A 15,978-nucleotide genomic window follows, 5' to 3' on the forward strand; every position below is an offset into this window, starting at 1 on the left:
TAGTTATACTTTATATAAAACCATGGCTAAACTTATCAAGTATAGTGTTTACAACGATTCAAGCAACAGTGACGTGTCACTTTTTACCAACCGTCCAACTCATGCGTTGTTCATGCAATGACAGGGATTTCCTCAGATTTGTTGATACATATATACCAACAATTATGTCATCAAATCTTTAATATATTATATCTAAATACCAGGATTGAGTTATACCAGTATCAAGTAACGAATGAGTGTGCTTCAGTAAGTAGAATACAATATGTAACACTTCGTAGGCATCAATAAATGCGACCAAAAATCGTCTAAACTCAGCCTGTGTCCCTTTAAATACAGAACGTGATTTGTTCACAAACTGTGCATTGTAACGTTCGGATGATATTTTTATTTGAGAGCGACAGACGCATGCTATACTTGACCCGTTGTTTGTTTACGAATCATGACTTGATCTATTCATGCATGCATTTACAAGAACAATGGTTTACCTGTCGCTATACCCTCTAGTTGTCTACCTGTTGACTCGGTGTTTGACATGTACAGGATTAGCAGTTCTCTACCGGAGCGGTAGTCTATCAGCTAGCCCTCGGATGTTCTTCTGATAAAATACGACACACAGCCGAACAACGCTATCGAGGATGTTCGGGCAAGCCCTCACATGCGAACTTCGTTCGCTTATAGTTATAGCATCGAAAGAAAGCCCGAACGTCTAGCAGCAAGACTACCGGAGCGGGTGACAACCAACTCCTTTCCTGATGAAGTCTTATCAGTATTGGATAGTGTAAGACAAAGGGGTATTTAGAAGGTGTGTTGTAGTTCAATTAAAACCAGTCCAGCAAAGTCAGAAACCATATGTCTGGACATGGAGGGGAGCCTCCATTTCACACCTTCTAAATCCCCCTTTATCTTACACTATCCAATACTGATAAGACTTCAGCAGCAACTCAGACAAGGAGTTGGTTATAACCCGCTACACAAAATTTAATATTAGCTCCGGTAGAGGACTGCTAATCCTATACATGTCAAACACAGATAAAGGGTATAATGTTGTCTAGACCTATCTGCACCAACCATCATCAGTTTTACTGTCTGAATACAGTGGGGTGGGTTGGGGAGGGTGGGTGGGTGGGCGGTGGGGGAGGGTGGTTTTGGTGGTGGTGATGATAAAAATGTCTTGCTTATACAATCAATGACGATTAGATAACGACAAACTAAACCACATTCTATCTGTGTTCTATGTTCAACCCCAGACCACTAAACAGACCACCAAACATCCTAATACATCCATATCCTATCTAGCCGATGAGGCTAAACCCAACATTGTACATATGATTTAAACATTTACAGTATATCAACAATAGAGGCCAAAGATAATTTATTAACTGATAAATGAAAATTTATTAAATAATAATTTTAAAAAAAAGTTTGCATCACTGAGGTAGACTTGTTTGCACGTCACTTCATTTGATAAGTGTACACTCTAACCGTGTGTGTATATATATATATATATATATATATATATATATATATATATATATATATATATATATATATATATATATACAAGGTCATCCAATGATTGCGTAAGCATGAAACACTGTGTAACGGCTCCTGTGTATCTTACTTGATACTGTACTATTTTTTAATAGTTATATATATATATATATATATATATAACTCGGTGAGTATCAATCTGCTAAGACAGTACTCTATACCGCAGTGGCAGAGCGTAATATATATATATATATATATATATATATATATATATATATATATATATATATATATATAATTAAGCCAGGACTGTGGACTAGATTAGTTATGGTCTTCACCAGGAATATGTTGCTCTTCTTTTTTGCTTCTTTCTTTTAGTATTAGTGTAATTATTAGCTGGAAGTAAATTTGTCAGAAATTGTAACTTAGTGCCATATTTGATTTTCCTCGTCTTATTTTGTTTCTGTTGTGTACCCTTTTGTAACGTACATTTTCTGGTGAAATGAATTAATAAAAAAATACTGCGAAGTGTGAAGGACATAACCAACTTCACGCGAACTTAGTTGTAGCTTATCAGCAAGGCTGTTGCACAAATTAATAAGTGGTACTAACATCCTTTGATCCTATATTGGTGACGTCATGGTGATGTATACAGCTAGTACCCAATCATATCACGCCTGAATCATAAGTACTAGCCTTGCCCAATAAAAAGCGGTCAATCACACAACAGAATCATCGGTAAGAACAAAGGGAAGAGAACGAGGCCTATTGTAAAATTCGCCATAGGAACATAACAGATGTGTGAAACCATTAAAGCTTGTACACGTTGGCATGGTTACGCATCGACAATACTTAGCAATCAGCCAAAACAATAGGAAGGTGCGTTAACAAGAAATACTTGATATGTCGAAGCTGATTTAAAATAAGTCATGTGTACAGATAATTAATGACATCTTCGACCTTATTGCCTGAAATATTACTGATTTGCGAGACATTTTGTTGAACGGTAATGAGAAAAACGGTTAGGATCGGTTATAAATTAATCGGAAAACATTTTTTGCTTGGTTATAAGTTGATGAATAAATTGATGACTTAAATACAGAAAGTGATAAAAGTGCATCTTCGGAGTCACTGCATGCAGCAGGCGGCCTCATTTGAATTGAATGAACTTTTACGTCGTTTTTTTTTTTGAGTTTCACTCGCTGACAGTATTGCGACTTACTGTCTTCAAATGAAGGAGACTTTCAAGACTACTGTTACTCGCGGAAAATGCACAGTGCATGTGTGCGCTTCTTTTGCACTTTCCCGCACAAAGAATTATTAATTTTCTACACTGCAAAAAAGTTAAGCCAGCGTACAATAGAGATGTGAGACATATTGGCGAGGAGTCAGTGTAAGTACATTCACTTTTGACTTCAGGGAACCATCACGCATGCTAGGAATCGTCACGTAAATAACGATTTTAATAACATTGCTATGTATTCGAAAAGTTGCTTTTTTTTCTTACAAATCAAAATGTTTCCCCTGCCCCCGCAGGCTATGGTACTGTTCACTTGATTCCGGTCGTACACCATGATAGTCCGGAACCTCGTGCTCTGTGAGTGTTACATTTATAATTCTACTCTTAAATACAATTGGCTTTATTTTCTAGCTGTTTTATTTGTCCGTCACATTATTTTTGTTTTTACATTTTTTATCGCCATAGCTAAGGATTCCCATCAATTTTGTCAGTTTGCTGCTTTCAATATCCTTTTTACCTGCATTAATATATTAATTTTAGACTAGCCACTGTTTTTCATCTTTTAACTTGTATATTTTTACCACCAACCCCGGGGTGGGATGGGATGGGGTGGGATGGGAGTGGTGGGTTATGATCCCATAGAAAGGTGTATGGGTATGAGCTGCCTAAATTGGTCACCTTTCATGAAAAATCCCGAAACATTGGTTGAAAATCATCTCTATTGATCACTCCATACATGGCTAGATTGCAAGTCAAATATTATACACCATTACTTTGCGATTTTTTTCTCATTATCTGTCTTCGATTTTTCTGTTCCTTGTTAGTATCCTGAAGAAGGCTTTCTCAGTGCACAGATCGAGAGCCGAAACGTAGAAATAATGATTTTGACTGACATCCGTAGAAACATTATCTTGCCATTAAACTAACAATTAGCAAATCACAGCCTACGCCGATTTTTTTTCAAAGGTTGTTTTTATAATATAAGCTTATTTCTGTCTCAGTTCATGGCGTAATACGTATTTCTAAGTCTTCGAGCTCTCCTTTGAATTTGATCTCCTTTTTATTTCATCAAGTTGATCGACCTTTTGCTAATTGTTCTCTTTCCGCGGTCACTCACCCCCGGCTCCCGCTCCACACACATGCATGACTATCTAAAGCACGATGTCGCCTGTTTTTTAGCAAACAAAGAAGCAATTTTAATTGTTCCATCCCTTAACCATCACACACAAATGCCAATGAAAGTACAACGTCACATACGTTGCTGTGGCAAACAAAAGCATCCACTGGATGAGCGATACGGACGTAGAGGGATCACACCTTGGTGAACAGCGCCACCACACTAACCTACGCACACACAACTTTGGAGGGAGAAGAACGGGAAAAACTGTGTTTCTCTCAAGTTTTGCTTCAAATTGTTAAATAAAAGGAATACTTTTTCAGGGGGAGTAAATTGATAAGGGTTTAAACCGACATTTGTTAAATGTGTCAGATTCCGTCCTTGCGTACTCAGCTACTGAAACCCGACAACACCTTGTGGTCACGTGATCTCGATCTCTTTTGCTGTACTGATAAGCACAGCCATCATGCCTGTAAGTACGAACGAAATTATTGTCAAAATTTTACAAGTACCAGGGGTATTCCTACTTTTAAACTGAAACTTTTAGATGAATCAATATCAGAGGTTTTCTTTTGGCCCACAGTTGACTCCATAAATTGTTTGTACATCTCGTATTTTCGTGCGAATTTAGTATGTGGTGCGAGACGAAGTAATGCGCATGGCGTTCGCCATTTTGATCCGAGCATGATCAGTGTTTACGTCTACGGAGTTTGTAATCGTTCAAGAAGCACCCTTCAAAATAGCGAAATAAAGATGTCAACACTGTGGCTAGACTTCCATCGTTCGTTAATGTCGCAAGTTTAAAAATTGCACAAGTCGTTGTGTAAAATTTTTGACGTTTCGCAAGTTGTATGTAGAACTTGGACTTTTCTGAGCATGCGCAGCTTTGTTTCAGACAGTTGTGCAACACAAACATTGCGCATATTGTATTTTTTCATACCTTGGTTAGTTCTTTCTCACCGATATATCAGAAGTGCATATATATACTACACCATAAGTCAGTGAAAAATGCCTGTAAGTTGGTATTATTTGGTAAATTTAGCCACTTTTTTGTTAGTTTTGACAACATATGAAATCAGGTTTATTTTAGTGATGACATCAGCCACATGTAAACAAGTTTCGTTTTGCATTTAAATCGTAGTACAGTGAATGCGTACCTGTGAAAACATTTTTGGAACCATTTTGCAAAATAAGTTCTGCAGGTAATGGCAAGAATCATACATCAACAGGCTCAGAAACCCATTTTCGACTGACATAATCTCAATCATTATGCACAGGAGGTATATTTTTGTTGTTATATCTCGTACCCCAAATTAGCCTTAAGTTTCATTAACTTTTGGTCCATGGACTTTGATTATTTCCTCGGAAACTGTTCCATGGCTTTCACGAGAATTCTGTTGTGTATTTCTTTCAAAAAATGTATATTTTGTTTTCATTTTCTGGTGGAATAAATTTCAATTCAATTTAATTTAATCTTTTCAACTTTTTTTTCTTCTCAGCTTGCTAAAGACTTGCTGCATCCCAGCCCAGAACTTGAAAGGAGACGACACAAGAAGAAACGTCTGGTACAGAGTCCCAACTCATACTTCATGGATGTCAAGTGTCCAGGTAAGAAATTGTGTTCACATCTGAAATGAAAGTTTGTCGTGTAGAGGGCCATAGACACACGTACATGTACACTGGTCACCACATAGTAAGAGATAGGGGAATACCAAATTTTGGTGCATCATTAGAAATTGTGTGCGTCAGTGGCGTATCAAATTAGCTTAGAGGGCACACTGGTCACCACATAATAAGAGATAAGGGAACACCAAACTTTGGTGCATCACTAGAAATTGTGCGTGTCATTTGATTAGGGTTCCCCACCCAAATTATGGTGTAATAATAGGAAACTAGAAAACAACAATAGTGTTTAATTATATAGGAAATTTTAAATTTTTCTTTGCAAGATAAATCCAAAAATATTGATTGCACTTACTAAGCCGGCTAGTCATCATTGGTTGCCTTGGTGACAAGTGGTAACATGGTGCATATATGAAAACATTGGATTGTGTAAACCTCTATGCTAGATCAGTGTCATAGAGGGCTAAGGGTTTCCAATGACAAACACCATGGGTGTGTGTGGTAGTGCGCCCTCTGGTGATAGCCAGATGTTGTTGTTGTAAGTCAAAATGGTAAAAACTGGCATTTCTTGTGAGTCCCACATAGTAAGAGATAGGGGAACACCAAATTTTTGGTGCGTCACTGGAAAGTGTGTGCATCAGTGGCACATCAAATTGGCTTAGTGGGCACACTGACCACATAGTAAGAGATAAGGGAACACCAAATTTTTGGTGCATCACTAGAAAGAGTGCGTGTCAGTGGTGCATCAAATTGGCTTAGAGGGTACACACCACATATTAAGAGCTAGGGAAACACCAAATTTTTGGTGCGTCACTAGAAAGTGTACGTGTCAGTGGTGCATCAAATTGGCTTAGAGGGTACACGCCACATATTAAGAGATAGGGGAACACCAAATTTTTGGTGCGTCACTAGAAAGTGTGTGTGTCAGTGGTGCATCAAATTGGCTTAGAGGGTACACACCACATATTGATGATAACAATGGCTCGTTTTAATAGAAAATTATCACATTTTGTTTAGATTCAGCATTTATCACTGTTGGGACAATTTACACAACTAAGTCATACCGTTGCAATAGGCCTTTCCAAAATTTGCCACATGGTGGCGCTCTACTTCCTGTCTGTGTGTACCTTGGGGGTATACATGGTATAGGTTACTTGGTTAATCATACAGCACTGCTGTTCCCCTCGATATCTGAACAATATGAAAAACATCCCTGATTTACACTTCTACAGAATACCAAGGGACAAATCTCTTAAGAAATGGTACTATGAGGTGATGATACCCCAATTTGAGTGAGGGCGCTGTATTCTCAATTTGTTTATGTTGTAGTTTATACATAACTTGTTTGTTTTTGTTCTGATTGCAGGATGTTATAAAATCACCACAGTGTTCAGCCATGCACAGACAGTTGTACTCTGTGTAGGATGTTCAACAGTGTTATGTCAACCAACAGGGGGTAGAGCAAGACTCACAGAAGGTAAGTTATCAAATCTTAATGCTCCCCTTTCCCTTACCCCTCCCCATACACTAGTGTAGTGTTCCACAGTGTTGATGCTCCCCTTCCCTTGCCCCTCCCCATACACTAGTGTAGTGTTCCACAGTGTTGATGCTCCCCTTCCCTTGCCCCTCCCCATACACTAGTGTTCCACAGTGTTGATGCTCCCCTTCCCTTGCCCCTCCCCATACACTAGTGTAGTGTTCCACAGTGTTGATGCTCCCTTCCCTTGCCCCTCCCCATACACTAGTGTAGTGTTCCACAGTGTTGATGCTCCCCTTCCCTTGCCCCTCCCCATACACTAGTGTTCCACAGTGTTGATGCTCCCCTTCCCTTGCCCCTCCCCATACACTAGTGTAGTGTTCCACAGTGTTGATGCTCCCCTTCCCTTGCCCCTCCCCATACACTAGTGTTCCACAGTGTTGATACTCCCCTTTCCTTGCCCCTCCCCATACACTAGTGTAGTGTTCCACAGTGTTGTCAATCAATAGGCGGGGCAGAGCAAGACTCGTGGAAGGTAATATTTGTGAAACATTTGGTGTGCGTCCTCCCCTGAAACCCCCACATACACTAGTGTAGTGTTCCACTGTGGTGTGAGGGGGGGGGGGGGGGGGTTCTCTGTTTACTCTGATGACAGACAAAATTTGTGGGTCAGAATGTCAAAAACTAGGATTTGTTGAGTTGCCACACAGTAAGAGATATGAGGAACCCCAAATTGTGGTGATACATCAATTTGCTTGGGTGGGTGGGAGGGGGTTGGAGCAAAACCTACGACATGTTCACAATTTGATGCAAATTTATGAAACAGCCATGATACATTATGTAGTAGTCTTGCTGCTAGACGTTCGGGCTTTCTTTCGATGCTATAACTATAAGCGAACGAAGTTCGCATGTGAGGGTCTGCCCGAACAGTCTAGCGAATTTCATTTTCAGACCGGACATTCCATTGAGATTACATTGAGCGGTGGGTTGGGCCATCTATGCATATATATACTTTAATATATTCAATAACCTATGACCTTGGGGAATCTCTGGATGCAAGTGTTGACAAACACATTTACGTCATTACTATGGCTTATCGGTTTATGGTAATTGTGAGTTTGATGAGTGTGTAGACGTTGTCATTCACACATTTTAGTTAACGCATTGGTGGTTATTTATACAAGCCCCTCCTTAACCCTTTCACCACCACTTGCCTCATGGGATTGTGTGTTGTCCACCAGCCCCCTCACTGACATAATGTGAGAGTGAGTGTGGTGTAATCAAACTGATATAAAAATACTTAGAGTTGCTTATTTTTGAAAAATAAGGTATCATTTGAATGGAAAATAAATTTTCTACATCATAGTTGCAAATACATACATTCAAATATCACACACACAACCCAAATATGGATTAAAGTAACAAAATATTAATAAAACAAACACTGGTTGTTTATTTATTGACATATCACAAATAAACAAAATATTTATATTACAAACAAAATTCAAAATACCAACATTCATGTTCTTACAAAACTTCTGTATACTGACTAAATGGTCAAAATCGGCGAAAATTTGTCAGAAAATGTTATTTTCAGTCGTATTAAATTTGAACGAAAATAATTAACGGCCTAATAATCCGAATACGACGCAATAGTCGGCCCCGCACCGGCAATGAAGGGTAAAAAATATCTGAAGTCGTCGCCCCAATACCTTCAGAAAAATCAGTTTGTGTAATTATATATCATTGTTCAACAGAACAACAAAAAATTATCACCAAATTTATGCTCAAAATCAGTAAAAAATGCCCACAAGTTGGTAGTATACGAGTCCGAATCGGGACGCCAACGTGACGCTTTTCGCCGACATGCTTACCCACAAAAGCAAATATGCAGTCGGGACTTTGAAGTTACGTTGCGATAATCTGATCCTTCCATATACTGCATCGAGTTCACTCAGCCATCTCCTTGTATAAAACATCGTATTCATAGTAAAATTGAGTGGAAATTTCTACGAAAAGCACCTTTATTTACATTGCAAACGATGTTAGGGGAGACAGATTTTGCTTCGCCGATGTTGAAATTTGAATTTTACATTGAAAAACGCACGTAAAAAATCCGATCGGAAAATCGCCAACATCAAGCGTAAGTTTCCCTCCACTGACCTCTACACAGTGAGCTAATACAAATACAAGTCATTATTGAGCCGTAACAAAAAGAAATAAAACCCAAATAATCCATGATATAGCAAAAAATTACCCCTGGAACGTTAGCATGGGCGTCGGCACGGTCACAAGATTGCGTAAATTTGAACGACATTCAAAAATTCAACCATAAACTGCCGTCGGCAGCTCATACGGCCTTAGCGGGAATTTGATGCTTACACACAAGTACAATGTGTTCCCACAGCTAAATACTTGTATTCAACGATGTATTTCGAGTCAAATTCTGTCGAAATATCCAAAGATAGTGACATAATTTATATCGTAGACCATGTTATGAGAGCCGTTAATTACTTCCGCCATGTTGAAATTCGATTTTGTGAGCGAAAAACGCACATAAAATTACGATCGCTCGTCATTTGGATCGTACTCCCGATATCGTTTACTGTCATGCTTTCAAAATGGCAGTGTAGATAAACAAGGCTAATACGCATGTGTGGAACTAGTTATGGCAGCAATTTTTGCAGCAATAGCTGCCGTTTAACGGCATAACGGCGAGGTAGGTGAATGAACTCTGGCGTTCCCTCAATTGAGGGAATCGGTGGGCGCCCTAGCGCGTTCCCTCAATTGAGGGAATCGGTGGTGAAAGGGTTAAGATGAATATGCATGAAAATTTAGCTATTGTCCTCTGTTTGTGCTTGTCGCTAATATGGTTCTCTGATTGGCAGTTATTTATATCCTGATGACATTCGCTAGACCTCGGATGTTCCATCCTCGATAGCGTTGTTCGGCTGTGTGTCGTATTTTATCGGAAGAACATCCGAGGGCTAGTTGATAGACTAATTATGTAGGTGCTACACAAGGTCATGGAAGTTGTGAAGTACAACAGGGTTGAGAATTCTATTACTTGAAATGTAAGCATACTGTCACACAATTGTTCACAATTGTAACAATAAGTATTCCATCAACAAAGATTTAGATTCATTGGTGTGCAAAGCAAGCCAAGATATCTACTAGCAAACCAGAGTGACCATAGAGTTTCATTGGCATGCAAAGCTAGCCAAGAAGATATCTACTACCAAACCTGAGTGACCATAGAGTTTGAATTCAGAGCACAATATTTTTTTGTCTTGCACATTATTTGTTACAAATTACATGAAACACAATACAGGCACTGGTAGTGGACAAGCATATAAAATAATACATTTGATCTCACTGTGAACACAAATGAACAGAACTTGCGAGATGAAATAGAAAGATTCAAACATAACTGTTGACTTGTGTTCACAGTTCACAATGAGGTAACATGTCAATACATGTATTTCATGTTCCTGCACGTGCATTTTGTTTGTGGAGTTCTTCTCGAGAGTACCATGTTGCACAAGCTCAACAAACTAACAGTTTGCTTAGGTCAATCTCCCCACCCCACCTAAATAAACGTTCACAAGTGCGACCATTTATATATGGTGTGATCTATAGCAGTCACACCACTACAATCAATGTAATGTAAAAACATGATTGTGAACACATTAAAAATACTACTTGGAACCCAGCACTGTATTTCACATTTGAAGTACATTTTTATCAACTTATCACCATCTCAGTAGTAAATACAGATGGTGTTATCATTGAAGGAGTGAAAGTTTTTGAGGTGTGTGTCACTTATTGAGCTTGTGTGACATTGTGTGATGGTCCCTAAGAGGTGTGAGGAAAATAACTTTTGATAGATCACAACAAATTGGTGCTTGTCAGTGGCGCATCAAATTTTGCTTTGAGAATACATCATTGCCAGGCAGTTAGTGTTTTTGATCAGGGTGGTAAGCAGGTAAAATCTACCAAGGTTCCCTAGTAATTTTTCCGGGGTTCCCAAAGAAAATCTTGGTAGATTAATTGGGAAACTAACTTGTTAACCCCCCCCCCCCCCCCCCCCCCCCCCAGCTGTTGCCGGGATTCCCCAACCTTAGGCCTAAAAATCAATTGTTTGGTTCCGGTAACCCGGCCCCATCTAGTTTTTCACACCGACCCTAAACTTTTTCTACGTGTTTGAGAAAAAAATAATAATAATCGTGAGAATTGTGAAGTCTCACGAGAAATAGTGGATGGGGAAACTCACTTCAACTTAAAATGACTATATAAAACTGTTCTTCCAATCGGTAATGGCTGTACATCTGATGAGAAGAAACCAATAACACAAACACCATATGGAAAACAATGGAAAACATAACTACCTGAACTAGACACTCACATATGAAAACATATGAAAAGTATATTTAAAAAAATCAAATAAAAAACCTACCTACCCCAACCTATTCTAGAATTGAGCGTAATCGGAATCACACAATCTTTTTTTCTATGCCTTAGCAAAAAGAAAAGTACTGGCTCAAACTCTGACATCCATCTTTTTTGCTTTGCTATATTTCAGGTTGCTCATTCAGAAGGAAGGCCCATTAAAATGGTCAAATGTTAAGCAGGGATAGATGCTGTGTTGCCATGGCTACGACCTTCAACCCCTCTGTCTTCATTCATCACCGGTTTTGTCTCCCAAAGAAACACTATCATGGGATTATACGAGAAAACTTAAAAAGTAAACTTAACATATAATCAGCTGTAACTATAGACGTTTATGGTATCAAGAAGAATACTTTGAAGATATATTCATTTACAGCGTATGGAGAAATAAATACAAAAACTGCAACTATCCTTGCTACATTTTGGTGTCTTGTGTCTTTGTTATATTGTGTATGATCTGATGGATGTAGTGTTTACAGGAGAAATGAAGTTACCTTCGTGTTTCATTTCTGAGACATGTGTTTAACACAATTCAACTGTAGAGACACAACACACAATAGGATGTTGTACCTAATCACATTGTAAAGTGATAAAAACATAGTTGGAATTCTTTTACAGTGGAGTAGAAATGGGCTTCTACAAAAATATACATTGATGCTTTTAAGGACTTCGATCATTTATTTGTCAACTAATAATTACCATAGTGATTGGTCTGCTTCTACAACCCCCACTGTGTGTGACACTAATTATTTATTTTGCATTTGAAGTTTTCCGCATGTAAAAAAAATTGTCTCATGAGAAAAACACCAAGGCGCCTTCGTTTCTCCTGTAATGTAAAAACACAGTTGTATGTTTTGTATGTGCATTTCTTGTGTGTGGAAAGCCAAAGAAGTGCACTTTCCTCTCTCCCTCCCCCCTACCCCCCCCCCCCCCCCTACACACGCTGTGTGCAACCTCTCCAAAATAGTTTGAATGAGTGTCGCGCCAAGTTCAGATGAGTTCTGTATGCCAGAGTGAGACATCATGGGCAAATGATCATTGTTGCAAGCTTCACATGTACTACTTTCATCCAGCTTAGACTATTTTAAGGCCAACTATGCAATGCCTAGCATTATTTATTCAATACCAATAATGTTTCTCCCCAGTATACAAAATACATCCTATGCAAATTTGCATGGTATACTCTGGATGCCAATGTGGTCTTACTCAATCTGATTAAAATCCGATGTAGATGTCGGCTAATAATTCATTGCTATTTTACCTTCGTTATATTGCTTGAATTGACCTTCGTAGTACATGTTTACGTTTTTAGCATTATTTACTCAAATAGGTAAACATGTACTACGGAGGTCAATTCAAGCAACAATGAATGATTAGCCGACATCTACATCAGATATTAATCAGATTGGGTCTAACTGTGAGTGGATGTGTAAATCGTAAGGATATAAGGATATCGTATAGGAACTAGACTATGCATTGCATAGTTGATGAAAATAACATGGGCGTTTTAAGTCATCAATGGGCTAAGCTGTCCAATACAATCAAATATACAGTTTATACTGATTCACTATCGTAGTCCGAGTTCGCAATTGTTTTTGTTCAAGACCTTTTACATCCGAAGAAATTGAAAAGGAAACTACTTATTTCTTAGTCATATTTCCAACAAGGAATTTTAATTAATCTGAAGTATAGCAAGAGTCCAAGTAAAACCGTCAATAACACAAACACAAGACTTCCTATAGCTATACCGGCAATAACGCCAGGATGCAACCCTGACGACGCCCTCAGCGGTGAATTATAAACTCTGAAGACAGGTTTCTGAAACAAAAGCACATGATATGAGGTGAATAGAGGGCGCAATATAACTAAAACCTGCATAGAAAATTAAGTGACATGTTGATAATACACTGAAATGTGCTTTGGCCACAGGACACTCAAGGCTATGTTAGTTATGTTTACGAAAACAAACAAACAAAATAAAAAATAAATAAACCAGCAAACATAAACGTAAATAGATAAATAAATAAATAAGTACTGACGAGCATCAACGAGAGTAATTACAACTATGAGAATTACTATATGTTTTCCTATATGTGAAATGGTCACAGTTATGGGGTATGTACAATTGTGACCATTTTGCATATAGGAAAACATATAGTAATTCTTGTAGTTGATAATGATTTGTAATTACTCTCTCTTGTTGATGCTTGTCAGTATTTATTTATTTATTTATTTATTGTTTATTTATTTGTCTATTTTGTTTGTTTGTTTGTTTGTTTGTTTGTTTGTTTGTTTGTTTTCATAAACATAACTAACTTGACCTGAGTGTTCTGTGTTTTGGCTGAATGGTGTGCATATGTGTGACAGTGTGTGTATGTATGTGTGTGTGTCAATCTGATTAAAATCCGATGTAGATGTCGGCTAATCGTTCATTGCTATCTTACCATCGTTATTTAGCTTGAATTGACCTTCGTAGTAGATGTTTACGTTATTAGCCTGATCGCCTCCCGAGGCGATCAGGCTAAAAACGTAAACATGTACTACGAAGGTCAATTCAAGCTAAATAACGATGGTAAGATAGCAATGAACGATTAGCCGACATCTACATCGGATTTTAATCAGATTGGTTGTGTGTGTGTGTGTGTGTGTGTGTGTGTGTGTGTGTGTGTGTGTGTGTGTGTTTCGTCGTGATAGTTTTTCAGATATGTAATATAAAAACAAGTTTTCTAATACCATGACGACTGGTCTATAACAAACTAAAATCCACATTAATGAAAGTAACTATATGTAATACGTACGGCATGTCCAGTGTGACCGACCACGTTACCATGTCCCGGATGTGATGACGTATGATGGAGTTCCTCGTAGTCAGTATGACGTAGACCTGAAAATATGACAGGGTACATGTACTTATACAGTGATGCACTGTAGTATACAATATTATATGACATCATGCACAAGTCAAGTTGAAAAAAAAATACGGAATTTATACCCTGGTCGTTCAATTTTATGACAACGCGCGCCGATGCCTTTGTTACGACAACGTGTGTCTACATCACATTGCACTTGTTCTTCTGTGTTCGAAATATGAGTCAGAACGTTCAAATGGCAATTTCATTACTTTCCACAATATTCTTTGATATTATTGTCGCTGATATAATTATGTTATTCCCCAATAATTTTCTTCATTCAGTCGGAAAATGCTCGTGACCTATAAGGGTTATCACCACTCGTCTAGTGACACAACCCTTTAGGTCATCATTCGTACGTTCCTTGGCAGAACGAATAATCGATCGATCGATCGATCGAGAGGGAGGGAGAGAGAGAGAGAGAGAGAGAGAGAGAGAGAGAGAGAGAGAGAGAGAGAGAGAGAGAGAGAGAGAGAGAGAGAGAGAGAGAGAGAGAGAGAGAGAGAGAGAGAGAGAGAGAGAGAGAGAGAGAGAGAGAGAGAGAGAGAGAGAGAGAGAGAGAGAGAGAGAGAGAGAGAGAGAGAGAGAGAGAATAAGAAGAGCGCCCACAGCGGCTGATCGTGGCTCATTACATATCAAAACAAGGTCGTTATTCCGAGATCTTAATCAGGGAATGTTTTTATTCGTCCAAATAAATTCGGAAATGTGTTGAATGTTGCAACAAGAGCACCCTAGTGCCCAAGAAGCAGGAGGAAACTAAAGTACCCAGCGAAAACCTGCAATGTTCGGCACCCTTCTTATATACACACAGACCTGGTTAAATTTTAATTAACCCAGCCGATGCAGTGTAGAGGTAAGTCGCTTACGAGCTAACCACTCTGCCACCGACAAATATATCTATTTGGTACAAGAAGTATTAATTTGAAATAGTCACATCTCACAACACCATTACTGTATGTATATTTTACACAATATTGTTGGCATCATATCATAAGTGAATGTTATCCAAAGTTGTCTGTCGACTGAGATTGTGTTGAAATAATCCCCATAAGAACAACAAAAAAACACACACAAAAAACAACACAAAAAACAACCCTCTGCAAAAAAAGATGAAATGAAAGAATTATTAAAACAAACTAAAAAATACACAAAAACTACGTCCGTTCATTCACATAGTTTTTCACCAGTAGTTCTTAGTATTATTCGTTATAGCGCCATCTACGTCGTATTCTTACCTTGATTCTGTTCAATATCCAACTCATCTGGTAGCTGGCCGGGATTTACATCTAGACCTGTGTATATGAATTAACGTTTGATTAATATGTAACCATGGCAACACTATTGTAATTTCAAACGAAAACACAGGTAAGCTATCAAATTTTTCAAATCGGGAACAAATAAAAACGAATGAATTTAAGTGTGAATGGCATGGTCTTTAACATAAACACATGATGTTTTTCAAATCGCAAGTTTTATATTTACCGTCTACAAAAACAGGAATGAGGTATAAAGCTACAAATAACCATCCTTCCAGCTTGATTCGTGCCATTTTCTCTGCTTTTAATGTCACGAAATCGTGTTCGCACGTTTTCTTTCGATTCCTACATTCGAAACCGTTCGATCGAACGAAAAGTTATAGTGACCGCATGATGGCGCTGCTCATAAGGAACCG

At 38.4% G+C, this 15,978-nt stretch overlaps 1 protein-coding gene across 1 annotated transcript; it reads left to right on the forward strand.

Moving 5' to 3' along the window:
• The first annotated feature begins 4,256 nt into the window (after positions 1-4,256).
• LOC144450143 (small ribosomal subunit protein eS27) lies at positions 4,257-11,815 on the forward strand. Its single transcript, XM_078140712.1, has 4 exons — positions 4,257-4,320; positions 5,348-5,456; positions 6,838-6,948; positions 11,531-11,815. Exons 1-4 carry the CDS (start codon positions 4,315-4,317, stop codon positions 11,557-11,559), a joined length of 255 nt encoding a protein of 84 aa, XP_077996838.1. The 5' UTR covers positions 4,257-4,314; the 3' UTR covers positions 11,560-11,815.
• Positions 11,816-15,978: the final 4,163 nt, after the last annotated feature.

This window comes from Glandiceps talaboti, chromosome 19 (genome assembly GCF_964340395.1).
Source record: "Glandiceps talaboti chromosome 19, keGlaTala1.1, whole genome shotgun sequence".
Lineage (NCBI taxonomy): Eukaryota > Metazoa > Hemichordata > Enteropneusta > Spengelidae > Glandiceps > Glandiceps talaboti.